The following is a 20,412-nucleotide window of genomic DNA, read 5'->3' on the forward strand; positions in this document are numbered from 1 at the left end:
GGAACCTGGCTCTTCGGCTGAACTCTGAAACGGAGGTGGGCGCGCCGGGCTCCGTGTCCCGAGCCCCCCGAGACGAAAGCTAGGGCTTCAGAACTAAAGGCAACAGAGCCCCGCTTTGCAGCCGGACGGCCCCTCGCAGCACCGCCCCGGGACCGGAAGTCACCTCGCTGTCGCTTCCTCACGCGGAGGCGCGGGGCGGGGCGAGACACAGTGGGCGGTGGAGCCGGGAACAGAGCAGCCTCGGGGACCTTCCATAAGGCTGAGGGAGTCAGGCTGGAGGGCAGCAGCGCGTGGAAAGGGATTCAGAACGCACCGGGCGGGTGAGGGTCGCCGCGGATCCTGCAGGAGCCGGAGCCACCTGCGCTGGCTTGGAGCGTCCCGACGGGGGGCGGGGCCTTAAAGGGGCCGCGGCGCAGGATCCCGGGTCCCCAGGGGTCGGGGTGCCGCAGGCTCGTGAGGCTGCGCCTGAGTTTCTCATGTCCCTGCCCCGGGGTGGAGGTGGGTAACAGGCCTCCGAGGACCTTGGAGCCCAGTCTGCGCCCGGCCCCCCGAGACCCTCGGTTGAAGCGCGTCTCCCCTTCTACAGCCCTCGGCGCTATGGCTCACGTCGGCTCTCGCAAGCGCTCGAGGAGTCGTAGCCGGTCCCGTGGGCGAGGGTCGGAAAAGAGAAGGAAGAAGAGCAGTAAGGACGCCCCGAGAAGGTGTTCGGCTTCTAGATCCCAGAGCCGCAAGGCCAGCACCACCTCCTCTGGGGCGGAGGGTGAGGATGGGGGTGGGGTGGGGATGGGAAAGGAGCGTGGAAACTTCGTGGGGAAAGCTGCAGGCAGCTGAGCTGGCTTCCTGGGTATGGTTGTGGGGAGATCGCAGTGAGCAGTAGTCAGAGGGGTGCAGAGAGTACAACGTGGATATCTGGATGGAGAGACATCATGGAGTGTGGCTCACTGAATGGACAGGCTTACGCTCTTTTGTGCAGCTGGGCGGAACCTGTGGGATTTGACTGTCCTGCTCCTAGTCAGACAGTGACTGCGGGGCGCCCAGAAAGTGCCTCTCCAGACAGTGCTGATTCCTGCCAGGAGGTCTCATCCTCTGTTGTAGGCTTGAGCCTGCACAGGCCAGAGCGAGGGGATGAAGGGTTTACTCCTTCCCCTCCTAGCCAACCAGCCTTACCTTCTCCCTGCATCACAGAGAGAAGCCAACACAAGGCCCGGAGGAGACCACGGTCCAGCTCCTCCTCCTCCTCCTCCTCTTCCAGTTCTTCTAGCTCCTCTTCCTCCTCGTCCTCCTCCTCTTCCTCCAGAGACAGCCAGAAGAAGTGTCGGAAGCATAAGGACAAGAAGAGGAAGAAGAAGAAGCAGAAGAAAAGGAAGAAGCTGAAGAAGAAGGACAAGGAGAAGATGAAGGGACAGCAGGCAGAGGCCCTGCCAGGCCCCTCGCTGGACCAGTGGCACAGATCCGCCGGAGAGGAAGAGGATGGCCCAGGTACTGTGCTGCTGGGTGTGTGGGACCGGAAGGGCTCTTCCCCGAGGGCTGACCACCGCCTCCCTGCCATCTCCCCTTCCAGTCCTGACCGATGAGCAGAAGTCTCGCATCCAGGCCATGAAGCCCATGACCAAGGAGGAGTGGGATGCCCGGCAGAGTGTCATCCGCAAGGTGGTGGACCCAGAAACGGGACGCACCAGGTGTGAAGCCCAGCCCCCAGCCCGCTCTTTCAGGAGGGGGCTCTGTAGCTGCTGTTGCCGAAAGGCCAAGGGTGGGCAGAGAAGTCGTCACATGGTGACGAGGCTTCTGAGGCCATTCCTCTCTACTGCTCAGAACAAGCAATTGCAGGGGCTGGAAGGGCCTTCTTGGGGGTCATCAGAGAGCCCCTGTTGGCTGATCTGATGGCACGGCCCACCTGGCTGCCTTTGTCCCTGTCCCCAGGGTGGGAGAGGCAGAGGGACGGGGTCTGAGGCCTGGCACCACTGCTTTGGCCTTAGAGGCTCAGCCTGCTCCCCTCCCTCCCCCAGGCTCATTAAGGGAGACGGCGAGGTCTTAGAGGAAATTGTAACCAAGGAACGACACAGGGAGATCAACAAGGTGGGTGTCACCCCTTTGCCCAGGGCCCACCCTCAGCTCTGTTTGTGATGTGTCCCCTCCTGTGTGCTTTCTTACCTAGCAAGCCACCCGAGGGGATGGCCTGGCCTTCCAGATGCGAGCAGGGCTGCTGCCCTGAAGGCCCCGCCGGCCAGGGCCTGTGGACAGTAGTGGCACGATAGGGTGGGCAGCAGGAAGCCCGATGGGCACTGTTTGTCTTTTCTCCTGTGGACCAACCTGCGGCCCAGCCTACTCTCATGCAGGGATGGAGGACTGGTCACTGTCCTAATCAGCACCCCCTTCTGAACGAGCACAACGTCACAGATATTAAACGTTCCCTCCGTTGACTTCTGTTCTGTTTTTTCTTTTAATAAATAAATTTTTATTTTAATGGGGTTACATCAATAAATCAGGGTACATATATTCAAAGAAAACATTTCCAGGTTATCTTGTCTTTTAGTTCTGTTGCATACCCATCACCCAAAGAGAGATCGTCCTACATCATCCTCTATCCAGTTTTCTTTGTACCCCTTCCCCTCCCCCTTCCCCTCTCCCTCCTTCCCTCCTCTCACCCCCCGTAACCACCACATTCCTGTCCATGTCTCTTAGTCTCACTTTTATGTCCCACCAATGTATGGAATTCTGCAGTTCTTGTTTTTTTCTGATTCACTTATTTCACTCCGCATAATGTTATCAAGATTCCACCATTCTGCTATAAGTGATCTGATGTCATCATTTCTTCTAGCTGAATAGTATACCATGGTGTATATGTGTCCCATCTTCTTTATCCAGTCTTCTATTTTTTTTTTACAGTGATTAAAAGCCTTTAAGCAAACTCTTGGCCAATACAGCAAGAATCCATAAAAGAGTAGTGTCCTTAACATGTTCACCAAGTCCAAGTTGGCCCCATCACCATGCCAAATCCCTGAAAAATGCAACCCAATCCCAGTTCAGTCTGTTAGGAGCTGTCACAGGGAGCAGGAGTCCAGGAAAAGTCCACATCCAGGAAAAATTCGCATGGCACTGGAATTGTTGCCATTCTATACTTTGCAGCTCATGTCCAAGTCCCAATGACCGCTGCTTCTAGCTGGTAATGGTTCAGATAGTCTGGAAAAGCCATTTGCAGCATGCGTGGATATGGAGCTTCTGTTCTCTGCCTGGAGAGATGAGACCAGGTTGCTTTTCCCTGGAGCTTTGCGACTGTGGCATGGTAAAGAGAACCTTGGGATACACTAAGCTGGGTGGCAAAGGTAGATTCATAATAGAAGTTGACAAAAGGGGGAAAGAGAGCTCTAAATTAGGAGTAGGTCCCAGCCTGAAATATAGTGGGGCATTGAGGTAGGAGGGATAAAGGAAACACTATATATTAAGCAAAGCAGCAGAAAATAGGACTATCGACACCCACAACAGAGATTTTTGAGGGAAGAATAAAAAACCTGACTATTCAGGCAAAACATAGTTAAGTGGCCCTTGTTCTGTTTTTTTGTGCTAAGGGGGTTGGAGGGGTGCTGGCAGACTGCCCCGAGGCCAGATGAGGGCTGCAGCAGCCTTTGGGGAAAGCTGGGTGGGGTGTTCCCTGGTGGTTTGTGCCCATTCTCTAGAATCACTGCCCCCCCTGCTGAATCCCAAACCTAGAGACTTGGTCTTTAACCCGATTCCTTCAGGGCCGGAGGGACCCCTGACCCAGCTCACTAGCTGTGCTCTCCGTAATGCGGAGACAGAGAGCGCCCATGTCACTGGGGTGCTGTCAGGATGAGCCACGTTCACGCCCAGGAAGGGGCTAGAAGGGGCTGGCACAGGGTAAGGCCTGTGCGAGCCTGCTGGTGTTGCCGTGAGTGCCGCCGCCATTGTCTACAGGACAGGCTGAGCCCCCCTCCCCCCTCCACCGCTCTGGTCGCTGACACAGAAATGAGACCCAGAAGGAAGCCTTCCTGTTTCTTTAATTTGTGTGACAGACAATGACACTGTATACAGAGCACATTCAGGCCCGATGGTGCAGGGACAGCAAGGGCGGGTGGAGTGAGTCAGGACACTGCTCACACATGGCCCAGACAGACAGACAGACAGGTGGGGGCTGAGACGTAAGACCAATGTGGCAGGCAGGTGGGCAGCTCAGGTCGAGCTGGGCAGGGTGTGGGGTCTCTGCTGACTCCCTCTTTAGAAATCAAAAGGCGGCAGGTGGCCAGGTGTGGGACGGTGTGCTGAGGCTCAGGCCTGGGGCCTGGGGGTGGGAGTGGGACTAAGGCTTCTACTCTAACAGGCCTGGGGGTGGGGGTGGCAGTCAGCAAGGCCTGCCTCACCCTTTGGTAATTACTGGTCAGGCTTGAGCCCTGCAGCTCAGCACCCAACACTGTAAACATTTTTGGTATTTTTTTAAGGGACTCTGCCCTCCCTCTCAGTTTCTGAAAAATGAATGCTTCCCCAAGAGGAGACTGTGCCACAAGGAATCTCAAGGGAAGGAGGAAGCAGACCTGGATACAGAAGAGAGATGTTGGTGGGGAGGGGGGCTGCCCATCTCACCATCTATGGCTAAGGGCCACCGCGAGAGGCCCAGGGGACTATTGCTTTTGTCCTTGGCATGGCTGGCGGCTGGGCAGGAAGGTGGGGAATGCAGAGCTGTGTGTGTGTGTCGGGGGCTGCCCGTTGGGAGAGGCCGAGCCTGCTGCCCACTCGGCCTCCCTGGGCCAGGAATCCTCAGCCTTTATTGCAGGCGGGCCCGAGCCTCTTCCAGGTGCTTCTCCTGATGGCTAGTCATCCAGGCGGTAGGCCAGGCGGGGTGAGGTGGGGCCCAGAGAGGAGGCACTGGCCACAGGGCCCCTCGCGGGGCGGGGCAGTGATTGTCGGGCGGAGCAGTTCCCTGCTGGAGAGCAGAGGGGGTCAGATGTTGCACTTTTTCACTGCAACAGTTATAATAAAACCTGGTCCATAAAATAATTGTTGCTTTATACAGAACGCCTGAAACAACAACAAAACGCTACATCTTAAATAGGAATAAACCCTGAAAGTCCCATCCCTCCAGACAGGTTTTCTCTGCACAAAATAAATAGCTTTCACTCTGTATAGACCCACTTTTTGTGGAACATTTACATGACCCTTTGGCTGTACATATCTACACACAGGAAAATGTTAACATCGATCGGTGCGCCTCTCCATCCCAGTCCTCAAGGCCGCGAGGCCCCAAGGTCATGTCCAGCTGGGCAGCAGCTTCTGGGACGTGGAGCCTGGTGGCCAGCTGGCTGAGACCAGCATGTTCCTCCCCGCCTTGAAGAAGGTGGAAGAGCAGCGGTGGGGACCTCTCGGAGCCGAGGGCCACAGCTGAGCTCGCGGTCGGTTCTGGGGACAGAGGGCTGACGTGCAGACCCAAGTCCCTGCAGGATGGCGTGGTCTTTCTTGACCAGCTAGGGCGCAAAGCCATAGCTGCCTGCCTTGAAGTTGTGGCTTCTTAGACTCGGTGGCGGTGGTGTTGGAACGGAATTGGCATTTAAAAAACCGAAGTGTGTACCCCACCCACCCCAGAGTACAAATTCATTGGACCCAATGGGTCAGGTGAGGCAGGGAGCCCCACACCCCACTGCACAATGCAGGAGGCAGGCCCCTGGGACCCAGAAGCAGGCTGGACTCCGTCACAGTGCTGGATGTTTCCATGTGGAGCGGCTGCACTTGGTACTGAAAGAGTTAAGAAAAGGAAGCAGCCAAGGATTGCTCATTTAAAAAAAACCTCATAGAAATCAGATCAGCAGTAGAAAGGTGTAGAAACGCGGGAGGGCGGGAGGGCCGAGGCATGGGGCCCAGCTAAATGGCAGGTGAGGAGTGGAAGAGGCGGCTGGGCCCCGCAGGCCAGGGGCAGGGCTTCCTGGGAGCCGGCTCTGGTCCGCCCCATGGCCTTGCTGCCTGGGCTCTGCTCAGAGCCGCAGGCTATGCCCAGCCCACAGCTTCAGTGGCTCCCGACGGGGCGTTGAGGCAGAGCCACAGAAGTCAGGATATGGCCTTTCTCTCCTGTGTGCCCGGGACCTGCTGCCCTGAGGCCTTCTGTGTGACAGTAGCTCCCAGGTCAGTAGGTGTTGACTTCATGCGTGCGTCTGCAGCTTCAGGAGACGCTAAATGGGCCTCTGCCCTCAGAGATCAGTGCAGAACCAGTGAGGTGGCGAGTTGAGGAACGCAAGTTAATAAGAAGCAGTCTGTCCCCCGTTGGAGCTGCTAACGGGGTCCCCCAGGTGTGTGTGTGTGGGGGGGTGAGGGTTGGGGCAAGCTAGTGGCCAAGGAGGCAGCAGGCGAGGCCCAGGCCTGGCATCAGGATTCTGCGAGGTCAGTGCAGGGCAGTTGGTCCAGGAGTACCTTCAAGGCTGGTCCACTTGGGGGGGGGTCCTTCCATCATTCCCGGGGCTGGTGGTCCCGCCAGCTTCCCTGACCAGCTGGAACCCCTCGAGACCCTGGGATGTGAGGCGAGGCTGGGGGGGGGGGCTGTGTGGGGCACAGCCGGTGTCCTCTGCTGAGCCCTGGGACAAGCTTGTCCACAGCCGACAGCATGCGCCCAGGCCAGGCCTCCTGGTGGGCTGGCCGCCCGGCCTAGCACCATGGAGACCGCGGCGCCTCACTAAGGGCGCTCTCTACTTGGGGCCCGTGGCCGCCCCCGGCTCAAGCCTGCCGGCCATGGTTCGGCCCCAGCAGCCGGCCGCCACACTCATGCTGCGCTGGCCCCGCTGCTCGCCATCCGGCTGGCTCTGCGTCCGCTCGTGCCGGAGGCCCGGCCCGCTGGGCTGGGCCGAGATGGTGCGGAGCAGGTGGTTCCGGGAGCGCAGGAAGTCGCTCTGGCCTGGCAGACCGAAGCTGCCCTTGCGTAGCGCCATGCGGGTGGCCGTGTTGCGGGCTGGCCGGGCCCGGTGGTTGTATTTGAGCTGGGCCAGGTGGGCAGCATAGCCATCGGTGATGAACTGTGGGCAGGGAGACATGGGTAGTGAGGACAGAGGCTGACACAGGGCAGGGCTCCTGGGGCTACCCGCTGGTGCTGCCCACGATCTGCCCGCTCACCTGGCACTGTTGCTGCAGCTTCTTGGTGGGCCGGCCCACGATGTAGATCTGCATGGGGGACAGGCTGATGGAGCTGTAGACCGCCACGTCCTTGGTGGAGCCGTAGGCCGCGTGCACACGCAGGTGCAGCTGTGGGCGAGATCCGAGTGGGTATAAGCACGGCCCTTCCACCGCTACGCCATCCCTCCCCTCCCCTTCCGCCCAGGACCCACCTCGGAGATGAGCAGCTTCAGGAAGTTGGCCTTGTGCCTCAGCGGGTCGTGCACCAGCCCGTCACAGAAGGACACCACGCCATGGGGGAAGTTGTGCTGGGCCAGCCACGCCACCACCCGCTGCTTCTGCATGTCGGGCCGGCCAGTCACATAGATGATGAGGTAGCCCAGGTCCTGCCAGTGCCTGGGGGGTGAGGGGCAGGCCTGGGTGTCCCACGGCCGCCCCCACCCCCTTCCTGGGCTGCCCCTGCTGCGGAACTGCTGACGTGGGCATCTCTGATCAGGTTCCAACAACAACAGCAGCATCAACAACGGTGGCGGCCCTTGTGTAGCACCCACGGCCTAAGTCCCACGATCCTACAGGTGCCCTCTATGGCATCTGGTCTTGGGAAGACCCAACTTCCCCAGTGAAGGGCCCAAAGCACCAACATCAAGAAATCAGATGAAAGTCACACAGCTAGTCAGTGGTGGTGCCGGCTTCCCACATACCAAGGTCCTGCTAAATGTCCCTGCTCTGGTATCCCAGGCACCCGCTGTGCCCCTCAGAGCCACTCACCGCACCACGTCCACGGCCCCGGCCCGCACCTTGGGGTCGCTGCCCATGATGGACACGCTGGCGGCAAAGGAGCCATCAATACTGAAGACTACGAACTCCGTGCCCCGGGGCAGCACGGTGATGTAGCTGTCCGCAAATGTGTGGTCTCCCCTGGGAGGAGTGGGCAGCTTATCAGAACCCACCGGAGCCCCTTCCTCCTGCCCCAGAGGAGGCCAGCCCACCTGCCCAACCCGAGGAGGCACGTACCTGACCACCATCTTGACGGGGTAGACACCCACGCCCAGGCGGTGAGTCTCAGGGATGGTGTAGGAGACGCGTCCGCTGCTGTTGGTCACTAGCGTGTCGAGGTACAGCCACTCACCCGAGGGCGGCTGCATCATGATGTGCACGTCCACCTGGGAGCCCGGGCAGGCTGGTCACTAGCGGGCTATGTCCCTGGCCTCTCACCCCCACACCTTAGCTGGATGGAGGGGAGACAGGGGGCTCCCGCTGTCTCCCCATGTCCTTACCTTCTCCCCAGTCAGGGTGACCATGTCCAGGGGCCCATACATGAATCGGCCTGTCAGAACCTGCGGGCCATCTTCGTTGGCAACCGCATCATTGATCCGGTGGTTGGCTGTCACGTTCTGGGAAGAGGAGGGGTGGGGCTTGGTCAGGGTTGGGGATAGAGGGGCAGGTGGGGTCTCCCGGGCTCAGCGTATGCCTCCCATGGACCTGTGGGGTGAGCTGGGCTTCAAGTCCAGGTCAACCCCTGAGCCCTGTGGCCTTGGGGCAAAGAGGAAGGCTTGCTGCACTGCCCTGTCTGTGAAGGGGGTAACAGCTCCAACCTCAAAGACGAAGGATTGACTAAGAGAGCACACTTCCTGTGACTGTTCTCTCATCTATAAGATGGGTCTTCTTGTGAGGATTCCACGGGACAGTAGGCAGGGGGCCCCGGAACCTGGAGGACCCCTCACCCTCAGCTTCACGTGGGTTCTCTTGCGCTGCCACTTCTCTCTCGGCTTCGAGGGAGTGAACACCGAGACCTCCTTGCCGTCCAGCTCTAAGATGCTGGAACTGTCGTGCCTCATGACCTGGGAAGAGGGACAGAGGCAGGCCGTGGAGCAGGCTCAAGCCCGGACCTCCTGGTCTAGGAGGGAGAGGCCAGTGGCCCTCGGAGCTGCAAACAGGAAGCTGTGAGGGTTTGGGGGCCACTATTCAACCCACTACAACTCAGTCTTCGGGCCTCCCAAATTCCCATCTGTCCCATTACTGCCCATGCATTCAGCCCATCTCAGCTTCCCCATGGGTCCCTCCATCCTGCTTGCTCCTGTCTGATGAGATCGGAGGGCAGGGTCCCCCACTGTCCTCCTCTATGAAACAGGGCTGCGTCAGCAGCCATGCTGCTCGGGGCCCTGCGGTGAGACTCTGGGTACCTGTCTCAGCAGGAAGGAGACCACGTCCGTGGACTCCCAGTAGCTGGCGTGGAAGAGGTGCGGCAGGGCCACCGTAGGGAAGGCCGTCAGTGCGTCAGGGCAGTACAGGGCATAGTCGATCCGCTTCTGGCCCCACCACCTCGCGGCAACTGCCAGGAGGAGGGGCCATGACTGGGATGGGATCCCTGAGGGTCACCAGGCCCCTCAGGCCAGGCTCAGCCTAGACACGAGACCCTCCTCCGACCAGGGAAAGGGCAGCGGCCAAAGGGAGCGTCCCCCTGCCAGGCTGGGGGACACAGGGGAGCAGGGGAGGCCACAGGAGGCCCCAAGAGAGGGCAAGCATGCACAGCACCAGCTAGTGGCAGGCCCTCAGGGGAGAAAGTGGACTTAGAGGGGGAGGGGCAAAGCCTGTGTGGAGCTGTCCCTGGTCCTGTCACAGACCCTGGTGACCTCTGCCCGGGGCTCCATTGCTGTCCTCTCCTGGCACCCTCCTGGCCTCTGTCTACCAGCAGACCTATGGAGGGCTTCACAGCCGTGGAGTCACAATTCCTGGATTCCAGGGCATGGCCTGCGTCCCCCTCAGCACTGGGGCTCGGTGAGGTCAGACGGGCCCGGTGAGGTCAGATAGGCCTGAGTGTGAATTTTGGCTCCCACGCGGGGCTGGGCAATTGCCACAGCCAGAGGTGAGGCTTGTAAAGTGCCTCCCCGGCGGCCACATGCAGGAGATGCCTGGTAAACTCGGTAAAGGTTGCCTCCTGCCCTCTGCCAGCAGTCTGGCCAATCCATAATCCTTGGTCCATCCCCCCATTCCAGCTCCATTGGCTCCCCCACCAACTCCAGCTGCTCTTGCCCTCTCCCTGGATGTGCAAGTGCCCCTAACCCAGCCTCCAGCTCTTGGGTTAGGGCTCAGCAGGGTGGGTGAGCAGGGCCTGGCAGTGAGGTGTGCCTGGAAACCGAGAGACCCCAGTGAGAGAAGGCAGTTGGTGTGGGTGGAGGGCATGTGATGCCTGGTACCTTTTCTGATGTCCAAGTTGGGGAGGTGGGGGTTTGCCCGCCTGGCCTGCAGGCGGGGGCCCGGGGTAGAGGGGGGTGGGGAGGGCAGGGCGAGCAGGGACAGGCGCCTGATGCTGGGGGTGTGGCTGAGCGATGCTGGGGCCTCTGAGGATCGAGAACAAGGGAAAGGCCTCAGCGCGCCCGCTGGCCAGGAAGGACGCTGGGAAGACCGTCAGGCCCCTTGGCCCTCCTCCCAGGAGGGCATTGCACCAGGCTTCGCCCCAGGACCACCTGCTCGGAGAGGCAGCCTGAGGTCACATGGGCAGGCCAGATGGCAGAGGCAGTGGGCTTGGGGGCGGGGGGAGGGTGAGGAGGGGTAACTGGATTCCGCCTAGATGCAGAGAACCTACTGAGATGGGCAGGAGCCACGGAGCCAAGGTCTGAAGGCCGCCATGTGTCCTCTGCCCCCCGGTGGCAGGAGGGGCCTGGTGGCCACGGTGAGACCTCACCTCCCTGGCTCCCTCAGCCACCCCTCTGCCTTGTCCAGCTCCGCTTACTTGTGCAGAAATGCCACCCCCCCCAGATTTCTCCCTCAGGGAGCACCCTGGGCTCGGACCAGGCCCACTGCTCCCAGCATTCTGAGATGGGGCCGCCAACCTCATACCAACCCTTCTAACACTCCATCCCTCCAGAGGCCTCTGTGGACAGATCACTCTTCTCCGTGGGGGCGTCCTGGGCACTGCAGGGTGTTGAGCAGCTCCCCTGGTCTCCACCCACCAGCTGCCGGTAGTGCCCTCTTCCCACCTGTGTCCAGACACTGCCAACTATTCCCTGGGGGGTGGGGGACACTGCTCCCTGTAGGACAGATGGGAGATTGCCGGGAGGGCAGGTGGGGCACTCCTGCACTCACTCTGGGCAATGCCGGACACCGTGTAGCTCTCAGCCATGCCGGACACCTGGCTGGCGATGCTGATTTCGCTGGCTCGGCGGAAACCTCGGGTGGTGGGAGCTGCACTGGGCGAGGAGGGGGCCATGTGCTCTTGGAAGACCGTATTGTGGCTTTGGAGTGCCTCTGCTGCAGGGGGACAGGGACCAGAGACCCAGGGGTAAGGGAGGCCCTGCCAGCTCAGCCCCCCAGCCCCTGAGCAGTGGAAGGGTCCGGCATGCGCCTGGGCTGGGGGCACTGGAGTCGTGTCTGTACCAGGCCAGGTTGACACCCCCAGCGGCAGACGAGTAGGGCTGGCCGTGAGACCGAGCCCACGTGTGCCAGGCCTACCTGCTCAGGGCCGAGAGGGCAGGGCACAGAGCTGAGGCGGGGTGGAAGGGCAGGCCAGGGCAGGACGAACAGAGGACCAACACAGACACAGCGGGCAGGGAGGTAGTGCGGCCAGGCCCATGCCCCCAACCCCCAGGCACCCTTTGTACCCCACACAGGGCTCCTGATCTGGTCTAGTCTAGCCTTCCTGGCTTTTAGGGCCCCGCCCATGCCAGCTGGGTTTGAGGGCCGCTAACAACAGGGGCCTGCGGTGGCTTCCCAGGCATGTCCTAGGCTGAGGCCTGACGTGCATCCCTCACACACAGCCCATGCTTACAGAGGCAGGTGCTGAGGGCCGGAGCAGGCTCACTTCGGCCAGGGCAGGGTGCAGAGCACGGATTAGGGGCTCAGCTACAGGACCCATATCTGGATAAGTGAAGGAGGGAAGAGGTGGACCCCGAGAATCCAACCCCTAACAGGACTGACAGCTCCTCCTAGGGAACAGGTAAGTCCCGGTGGGCTGGGGGGCCTCACCCCATCTCTTAGCTGCCCCTGCCAGTCTCACGATGGGGGAAAGAACCCTTGGACTGGCACCTGTGCTGGGTGACCATTGACAGTTGCTTCCGTCTTAGGGCTCCTGGGCTCCCTTTGCTTTTGGGTCCCTTTCTGGCTGTGCCCCAGTGTGCAGTGAGGAGACACCTGCTCCCCAGGACCTAATCCCCAGGACCTGTCTGTCCTGCCTGGTTGTCCCTCCTCAACACTTCAGTTCCACAAACTCCTACTGGCCAAGAGCATGGGGCGGGGGGTTCCCGAGTGGTTAGCCAGCAAAGCAGACACCACCATGAGTAGGAGGTTTACACACACTCAGCACAGCCCAGGCTCGGGCAGTCTTGCCAGGTGAGCGCGGGCACTGGAATACTGGTTTCCAGGAAGCCATCCCCGGATGGGAGAGGGGCTGAGGGGCCGCCCTCCAGGACCAGCTCGGGGTTTCTCTGCACGGTCTCGACTGGAGGCAGACGGGAAGAGAACAGAGAGGACAAGAACGGACACTCGTGTGGGCTATCCCGACACACTCAGACACAACGCACGCAGGGCTCAAGGACCAGGACGTGACAGGACACTGGGACACACGCTGGGGTGGAGGACGTGGGACCTTTCCCCGGGTGAGGGCTGGAAGGAACACCCGGCAGACCTCATGCATCGCACCCTGCCCAGATCCACTCTGTGCGCTCCTCCCCGCCCCGTCCTGAGCCCCCCTATCTGGGCTGGGCATCAGAGGGTCCAGCAGGGGACCCCTGGGGTCCTTCAGCTCTGCCTCTGTGGGTAGCGCGGATGGTAGTCTATCCCTGGCATGGAGGTGAGAACCTGTCATCATCCCCAACTCGCCGGGGTCGGCGGGCCCGCACACCTGCCCCTACACAGGTGCGCAGCTTCTCAAGTGTTCAGTGCGGGTTGTCCTTCCCCCGCACAGCAGGCCGATCCTGGCTCGTAGCACCGGGAGCGGAACCGACACCACGCCCCGCCCCGGCGCCCTGCCGCCCTGCCGCCCGCGGGCTCTCACCCAGCAGCGTGGAGCAGCCGTCCCCCAGCGGGTAGCGCTGGTAGCGGGGGATGCTGAAGGGCGGCAGCGCGTGGAACCGCCGCTCCAGCAGGGGCTCCAGGCGCGAGGCCGACGGGTCGGCGGGGTGGAACAGGTTGTAGACTTGCTGGCAGGCAGGCCGGAGCTGGAAAACTGGGAGAGGGTTGAGTTGCAGGGGCGGCTGCTAGCTCCGCCCCAAGGAGGCGGGGCGTAGAGCTGGGACCCATGGTGGTCCCGCTATGGAAAACCCGTGTGTCTCCATCATTTTGGGATCTGTTTGTGCCATTGTCCCTTTATTTTTAACCATTTTTAAATTGAAAAGTTATAGTGAACGTGGTTAAAACAACAACAAAACAACCCTTTTTTAAAGTACAAGAGGACATATGAATGATAAAAGACATAAATAAAAGTCTGCCTTACACCAGAGAGCCCGGTGGCTGGAGCCCCATGGGCGCAGCCTTTCACGCATGCGCAGAGACTAGAACTGGCATTGTCTCCTAGGTTGTCAGAATGGGCTGCTGTTTCAACCCCTTGACGTGAATGTAAGAATATAAGTACAGGTTACCCCCTGTATTCAAAAGTTCATGTTCTGCCACTATGCTTTTACAAAAGGCCTATGTTAATATGGACACTCCTCGACTTACGATGAGATTAGGTCCCAATAAACCCATTGTAAATTGAAAAATATCTTAAGTTGAAAAGGCATTTGAGGCCCTGGTTGGCTGGCTCAGTGGTAGAGTGCGGGCCTGGTGTGTGGATGTCCCTGGTTTGATTCCTGGTCAGGGCACACAGGAGAAGCGTCCATCTGCTTCTCCACCCCTCCCCCCTTCTCTTTTTCTCTCTCCTCCTCCCACAGCCATGACTCCATTGGTTAGAGCTCATCGGCCCCGGGCGCTGAGGATGGCTTTGTGCAAGTGCTAAAAATGGTTGCAGCACAGCCCCAGATGGGCAGAGCATCAACGCCAGACAGGAGTTGCTTGGTGGATCCCAGTCGGGGTGCATGTGGGAATCTTTCTATCTCCCCTCCTCTCACTTGGAAAAAGAGTAATAAAGAAAAAGAAAAAGGAAATGCATTCGATACATCTAACCTACCCAACATCATAGCTGAGCTTAGCCCACCTTACACATGTTCAGAACACTTACCTTGCCTGACTCTTGGGCAAAATCATCTCCACAAAGCCTACTTTACAATGCCAGGCAACATGAGAGTATTGTGTCACATATTACTAGCCCAGAGAAAAGATCAGAATTCAAAAATTAAAGTACGGTTCCTACTGAACGCCTAGCCGCTTTTGCAGCATTGTCAAGTTGAAAGCTCATGAGTTGCACCATCATAAGTTGGGGACCATCTGGACCCATTTTCACTAATCAGAAGGGACTAGAAGAGCACTTGGTTTAACAAAAAAAAGGAAAACAGCATTCAGCGTTTGTTTGGCATGAGCTGTTGTCGAGGCAGCCTAGCGGCCCACTGAGCTCCTTCCCCGGAACACATACAGCGTCTCAGCATCCTGCGGTCAGAGCTCTGAACTGTGTCTGCGAGCATCTGTGCTTTCGATTAATTTTGAACAGCTGTTAGCTAGATGTGTGTCTAAGCTATTAGAAAAGCCTGAGAGACCTCATTAGGGTGTTAAACTTATAGATAGGAAAACTAGACATAACTAGGAGTATTTGGTATGACTTGGTAGGTTGTTTTGGGGTCTGGGAGTGCTCAAAAATTTCCCATATACCCCTGGCCGGTTGGCTCAGCGGTAGAGCATCCTAGCATGTGGAAGTCCTGTGTTCAATTCCCGGTCAGTGCACACAGGAAAAGTGATCATCTGCTTCCCCAACCTCCTTCCCTCCCTCCCTCCCTCCCTCCCTCCCTCCTTCCCTCCCCCCTCTCTCTCTTCCCCTCCCACAGCCATGACTCAAATGAGCAAGTTGGCCCCATGTGCCGAGGATGGCTCCATGGCCTCGCCTCAGGCACTAAAATAGCTAGGTTGCCAAGCAACAGAGCAGCAGCCCCAGATGGACAAAACATCAGCCCCAGACGGGGTTTACCGGGTGGATCCCGGTTGGGGCACATGCGACAATCTGTCTCTCTGCCTCCCTGTCTCTCACTTGATAAAAAAAAAAAATCCCATATAAATGATTCTCTGATTTATGCCCTGTTGGCTTACAAAAGGTTTCATAGGAATGTTCCACTTTTAGATAGTGGGGGAAACCTGTATAAACTGTCCGTAGTATGTAACTCACTTTTAAAACACACACACAAATAGGACTATATGTTATATTTTTTGAACTTTGCTTTTTTTTTTTTCATTTAACACACAATATTTTATAGTCTTTCATGTCAGCACATGTCGTTCTGCCCCATTCTTTGTAACACAACATAACTGTCCCTATGTCTCTGTGTACTTATATCTAAGCCCCTGCCTACCTGCTCTTGGACAGGGATTTAAACCTCTCGGAGACTTAGTGTCCCCCACCATAACCTGGGGACATAACATGGACCCTGCACAGTGAGGATGGCGGGGCCGCACTGGTTGATCCCGGGGGCCATCGGACAGGGACCGCTGCTCTGACAGGATACTCAGTCCATCTGTCCAGCCTCTGTGTGTGCAGACTGCGAGAAGGGTCCCTGGAGCAGGGTGGCCATGGCACCTTCGGGGCCGGAAGGCCCCTGCACCTAGAAGGCTTTGGGGTGGGGTGGGGGTGCCTGGCTTCATATTTCTTCCTTTGGGGAAGACCTTGGGTCTGGGAGACTAGGTCTGTCCCCATCTGACCCTGGACAGGTCCCTTTCCTATCTGGACCTCAGCTCCCAGCGGTGCCATGCAGCTAGAACAGCAGTTATCTGAACCAGGGGCCAGAGACTGAGCTGCTGAAGCAGGAGCATGCAAGAGGGACGGACCCTGAGTGTGGAGGGCCAACAAGAGGCTGATACCGGAAGGGGCCTGGGACATGGCCTTGTGACAGGGGGCCACAGAGGCCCTGTGCCTGGCTCATGTGTCCCCCACCCTGCCCCTGCCCCTGCCCCTGCCCCTGCAGGGCTCTCACCATCTAGGGTGGGGATGACAGTCTTCCTCAAGGCCAGGACCAGCCCCAGCGGGCACCCGAAGAGGAAGAGGTCAGCGATCTCAAAGTCGAACTTGCCGAGGGCCCCTGAGCTGTCCAGCATGGTGCAGGAGCTGGAGCGGCGAGAGCCGGGCTCATTCCTCAGCACACTGGCATGGAGGCTGTGGGGGGGGGGGGGGCGCAGGTCACACTAAGGCCCTTCCCAGGGCTGGCCCACCCTTGGCTCCCGAAGGAGGCCCCTCAGGGGTCAGCAAGCCTAAGGAGGCTGGACCCCTGTGCGGCCTTTCAGGTGCAGCTGCCCAGGGCCTGCTGATGTCAACCTCTTTCGGGGGCTTTCACTGCCTTTGGGACAGGCCTGACAGGAAGCATGCTGCCCATAGTCAGTTCTGCCCCCGACATTGCCCTCCCCCTCCTAATCTGTCCCCTTTGGTTCAAGATGGCCCTAGCAGGGACAAGCTCACCCCTGGATCCTACAAACCACCTTCTCCTGGCTGATGAGCTGTGGGTCCAGAGTGGGGCCGGAGGGACCTCCAAGACCATCACGCTGACCTTCCCTCCCTCGTATCTGCCTTGACCGGACAAGCCCCGGGTTTTGAACCAGCAACCTCAGTGTTCCTGGTCAACGCCTTACACACTGCGCCTCCACAGGTCAGACGGCCTTCCTTCCCCATGGGAATCCCCGCCCTCCCCTGGCAGCGGGCCTTGTGACCTGACTGACCTGCAGGCACCCCCCCCCCAGCCCCACCCACCTGGACAGGAAGGCCTGGTGCTGCTGGATGGTGTCCAACTCGTAGGTGGACGAGTCGCTCCTCTTGCGGGGCAGCTGCCTCTTGGGGTCCTCGGTGCCATTGCTGCGGGGAATGTCGATGTTGCTGCGGCTCAGGTGCTTACTGCTCTCCAGGCCACCGCCACCAGCACCGCCGCCTTGCGATGAGTTCACCAGCATGCCCGGGGACAGCAGGTCAGTGTCCTGGAACAGCCCCGTGCAGGCTCACTGCCAGGTGGTGACTGGCTCTGCCCCCATTTTAGCCACTGGTCACTGCCCAGCCCACCTCTCACCCAAGCCAGAGTGGGGGAAGCTCATGTCCCCACACTGTCCCTCCAGCGCACTGGCCAATGCTGACAGCCTTGGTCCCTGGTACCTGCACACTGGCCACGCTGCCCCTGCGGCTGCTGCTCTGACTCTCAGACACGGGCTGGTTGCCGTAGCATAAGGCATCGAACGCCAGGATGCCCCCGACGCAGTCCCCGATCAGACAGACCTGGAGGGAGAGGGGCCCTCGGGCCTGAGTGGCAGCCCTGCTGACCGTGGGGCAGGCCAGGAGAACCGTCACACCCTGCGATAGCTGGACTGGGGTCCGGGCAGGCCCACCGACCCTCCAGGGTCTTCTGTCCTCCCTTCCCCCACCCCATGGTCTCACCTGCCCATTGAAGGTCACGCCCTCCTGGGACTTGATGAAGTCTCCGTATGCAAGGTTGGCCCGTTGAATCACCATGGCGACTGCCTCCTGGTACTGGGGTGAGGAGGTGGCTAGCAGGGGCAGGGCCGCCAGGGGGATGTGGTCCTGGCTGCTGGATAGACAGCCTTCGTCATGGCTATACGGGCTGAGGCTGGGAGAGGGGGCCCGGTCAGGAGAGAGCAGGCGGCCTCAGGTCAGCCCGAGGAGCCCCTCTCCCCCGCCCCGAGCAGCTGGCCAGGAGCCACCTGCCACCCTGAGACCCTCCGCTGTGACTCAGCAGACCTGCGAGGGAGGCTTCCAGGTCAGTCGCTGGCCATATCCTGGAGGCAGGTGAGCATCCTCACATAGGGAAACTGAGGCTCAGCCATGGACCCCAGCCCTCCTGACTCTATGCCCATCTGCATAGACTTTTGCCACCTCTGGGCAGAACAGACTGGGTGGCAGGTCTGGACATCCAGACAGGTCTCCTGACACTGGGAGAATGGCATGGCCCTGGGGAGGGGCGTGGCAGGCGGCCGTGGACCAGCGCACTCACTGGGAGACCAGGGCGAAGGCGTCAGAGCAGACGGGTGGGCAGGGCACCAGGCGGATGGCGAGGCGGCCCAGGGCGCTGGGGTAGTGCACGCGCATGACGGTGTCGAACACGGTGGCGATGGTGTTGGCGTCGCCCTGCTTGGAGCTGGGGTCCCCAGTGCCTGTGTCCAGGATGGTGCCTCCATGTAGCACGAGCAGCAGCACATGGATTTTGGAGGGTGGCATGGCCAGCGGCGGGCTGACCTCGTCCTGCACGGGCAAGGGGGCAGGTGTCAACTCTCCCGGGAACTCAGCTCCTTGCCCGGGCCTGTCGCCCTTGGGGAGGTCTGTTGAGGCCCCCCTGCTCCCTCTAAGAACCCTAATTCCAGTTCTTCAGCATCAGATGCCTCAACACCTCCCCTCTGGGGAGGCCAAGTCACTTTCCCTGCTCTTGTCTGCCAGGCTGACCATGGCACAGAGGACACAGAAAGGGGGAAGTCTCCTCCACTTCCATCAGGGGGCCCGGGCAGGGGCTCTGGCCCCGGGAAGGCAGGTGCTCAGCCCGTCCAGCCCTCGGGGGCTGCCTGCCCTCTGGATATCTGTGTCCAGGCCCGGATCTGTCTCAGTCCCAACAGGCAGGACTACAGCTGGCTCAAAGTTACAGGGTCACTTCAGAAGGGCTGGGCTCAGGGCCTCAGCCTGGCCACTCTGCCGACAGCTATGAGCCCTCCCTCCATCTACATGGGACCTCCTCCCCTGTCCCCAGGCCCTACTGTTCCCGGACTCTCAATAAGACCAAGGTGCCTGGAGCAGCAACTCAGAACAGGGGTGGGGGGCAACGCAGGTATGTCTATCTGAACCCCCGCATTTGTGGGGTACCCTGCTTGTGAGGTGAAAGCGAGACCCGAGACATGCACACGTCCACACTTGGGACCGTTCCATTTAGAGATGAGGTGGCGGTGGCCCAGAGAGACCAAGAGACTTGTCTGATGTCACTCAGTACATTCAGTGCCAAACTGGACTGGAACCCAGGGCTCCTGCCACCCCAGGCTATGGCCCCATCCCCAGGAGGAGCCCCTGGCGAGCAGCTTCTGTGCTATTATCTCAGGAGGTGGGGGAGGGAGGGTCTAGTCCTCGAGGAATCGAGAAGACAGACCAAGGAGCTGAAACTGTCAGGAGGGCCCGGGTGGGAGCGCACGGCCCTGAATTGGGTCTCTGATGGCAGAAGATGGGGCAGCACAGAGCCTGGAAGAGGGGTAGGCCACTCAGGTACTGGACCCAGGGGCTGGCAAGGCCACCAGGAAGGAGCTGGGTGCCACTGACCAGCAGAGGGCTTCAGGCAAGTGAGGACGGAGGAGGGTGGGGCTGCCTCATCCCCAAGAGAGGACTAGCCATTGCCAGTTGTGGGCCATGCGGCCTGGGCAGGAACACACGCTCAGCAGAGCTTGGGGAGCAACATCTGTTCCCATGCAAGGACTGCCCACTGCTGCCAGGGGCAGGGCAGGAATGAATGCATGGCCCAGGGCAGCGGGGGAATCACCAGCTACCCACACCACAGGCCAGGACGGGAGCACACAAGGCCTAAGGGCTGATCAGCATGGCTCGGCCAGCGGCTTACGGAGGTGATGTCCACAGCAGCCTCCAGCCCCTCTGTCACTGGACCGAGCAGGGCTGGGCAGTGGGAGGTTGATGCAATCCTGCCTGGTTCCCTCTGCTGGGATTGTCCAGGGACCCCTGGAGGCCAGTCTAAGACCCAACTTCTCCCACTTAGCCTGCTTCCTAGGGGGCACACCCTGCCTGAGACGTGAACCCAGTGGGGACAGAGCCCACAGTATGGGGCCCACAACAGGCCCGAAAACCCCCAGGGGACCCCTGAGTGTCACAGCAAAGCTGCCCCCTTCCGCAAGGCTGGGACAAGAGGCCCTGGTTTGGGGGCTTTTGCCAGCAAGGGGACCTGACCTTGGATGGCGGCACCCAGAACCATGCTGAGTCAAAACGCACACCCTGGGCCAATCTCCTGTGGAGGTCCCTTCTGCCTCTCCCAGGGGGCCGTCAGAGCTGTGTGCGATGTGCATGGGAAGAGGCTCCGTCCGGCCGATCACCACTGACCAGCAGCAGTAGGAAACCAACACCCCAGTGACTGTTCTAGAAAAGCTTGTTGGACCTCAGACCTCAAAGCAGAAAATCCCCCAAGGGGGGCGGGGCGGAGGGCAGCGTGGAAGCTCCATCCTGGTACCCAGTCCAAACTCCCCAGGTGTCCCAAATTTCCAGGG

At 59.8% G+C, this 20,412-nt stretch overlaps 2 protein-coding genes across 9 annotated transcripts in view; one reads left to right on the forward strand and one right to left on the reverse strand.

The window, feature by feature from the left end:
* The first annotated feature begins 168 nt into the window (after window positions 1-168).
* ARL6IP4 (ADP ribosylation factor like GTPase 6 interacting protein 4) lies at window positions 169-2,420 on the forward strand. Its single transcript, XM_066371090.1, has 6 exons — window positions 169-320; window positions 587-760; window positions 1,186-1,479; window positions 1,562-1,679; window positions 2,007-2,076; window positions 2,156-2,420. Exons 2-6 carry the CDS (start codon window positions 598-600, stop codon window positions 2,210-2,212), a joined length of 702 nt encoding a protein of 233 aa, XP_066227187.1. The 5' UTR covers window positions 169-320; window positions 587-597; the 3' UTR covers window positions 2,213-2,420.
* A 1,575-nt stretch (window positions 2,421-3,995) lies between these two features.
* The window catches only part of PITPNM2 (phosphatidylinositol transfer protein membrane associated 2), a 136,391-nt gene continuing 119,974 nt past the window's right edge, over window positions 3,996-20,412 (reverse strand). For 5 of the 8 annotated variants that reach the window (XM_066371077.1, XM_066371078.1, XM_066371080.1 and 2 more), the window contains 17 exons: window positions 18,162-18,409; window positions 17,588-17,777; window positions 17,309-17,428; window positions 16,916-17,136; window positions 16,149-16,327; window positions 13,094-13,264; window positions 12,395-12,538; window positions 11,188-11,352; window positions 10,299-10,442; window positions 9,285-9,433; window positions 8,826-8,942; window positions 8,379-8,495; window positions 8,116-8,264; window positions 7,870-8,019; window positions 7,314-7,497; window positions 7,102-7,230; window positions 3,996-7,004 (listed from right to left, as the gene is read on the reverse strand). In XM_066371077.1, the coding sequence (XP_066227174.1) occupies window positions 6,681-7,004; window positions 7,102-7,230; window positions 7,314-7,497; window positions 7,870-8,019; window positions 8,116-8,264; window positions 8,379-8,495; window positions 8,826-8,942; window positions 9,285-9,433; window positions 10,299-10,442; window positions 11,188-11,352; window positions 12,395-12,538; window positions 13,094-13,264; window positions 16,149-16,327; window positions 16,916-17,136; window positions 17,309-17,428; window positions 17,588-17,777; window positions 18,162-18,409 (2,901 nt within the window). In that variant the 3' untranslated portion in view covers window positions 3,996-6,680. The remainder of the gene's footprint in view (window positions 7,005-7,101; window positions 7,231-7,313; window positions 7,498-7,869; window positions 8,020-8,115; window positions 8,265-8,378; window positions 8,496-8,825; window positions 8,943-9,284; window positions 9,434-10,298; window positions 10,443-11,187; window positions 11,353-12,394; window positions 12,539-13,093; window positions 13,265-16,148; window positions 16,328-16,915; window positions 17,137-17,308; window positions 17,429-17,587; window positions 17,778-18,161; window positions 18,410-20,412) is intronic. The other 3 variants (XM_066371084.1, XM_066371083.1, XM_066371085.1) reach the window with 3 other exon arrangements.

Source organism: Saccopteryx leptura, chromosome 2 (assembly GCF_036850995.1).
Source record: "Saccopteryx leptura isolate mSacLep1 chromosome 2, mSacLep1_pri_phased_curated, whole genome shotgun sequence".
Taxonomy (NCBI): domain Eukaryota; kingdom Metazoa; phylum Chordata; class Mammalia; order Chiroptera; family Emballonuridae; genus Saccopteryx; species Saccopteryx leptura.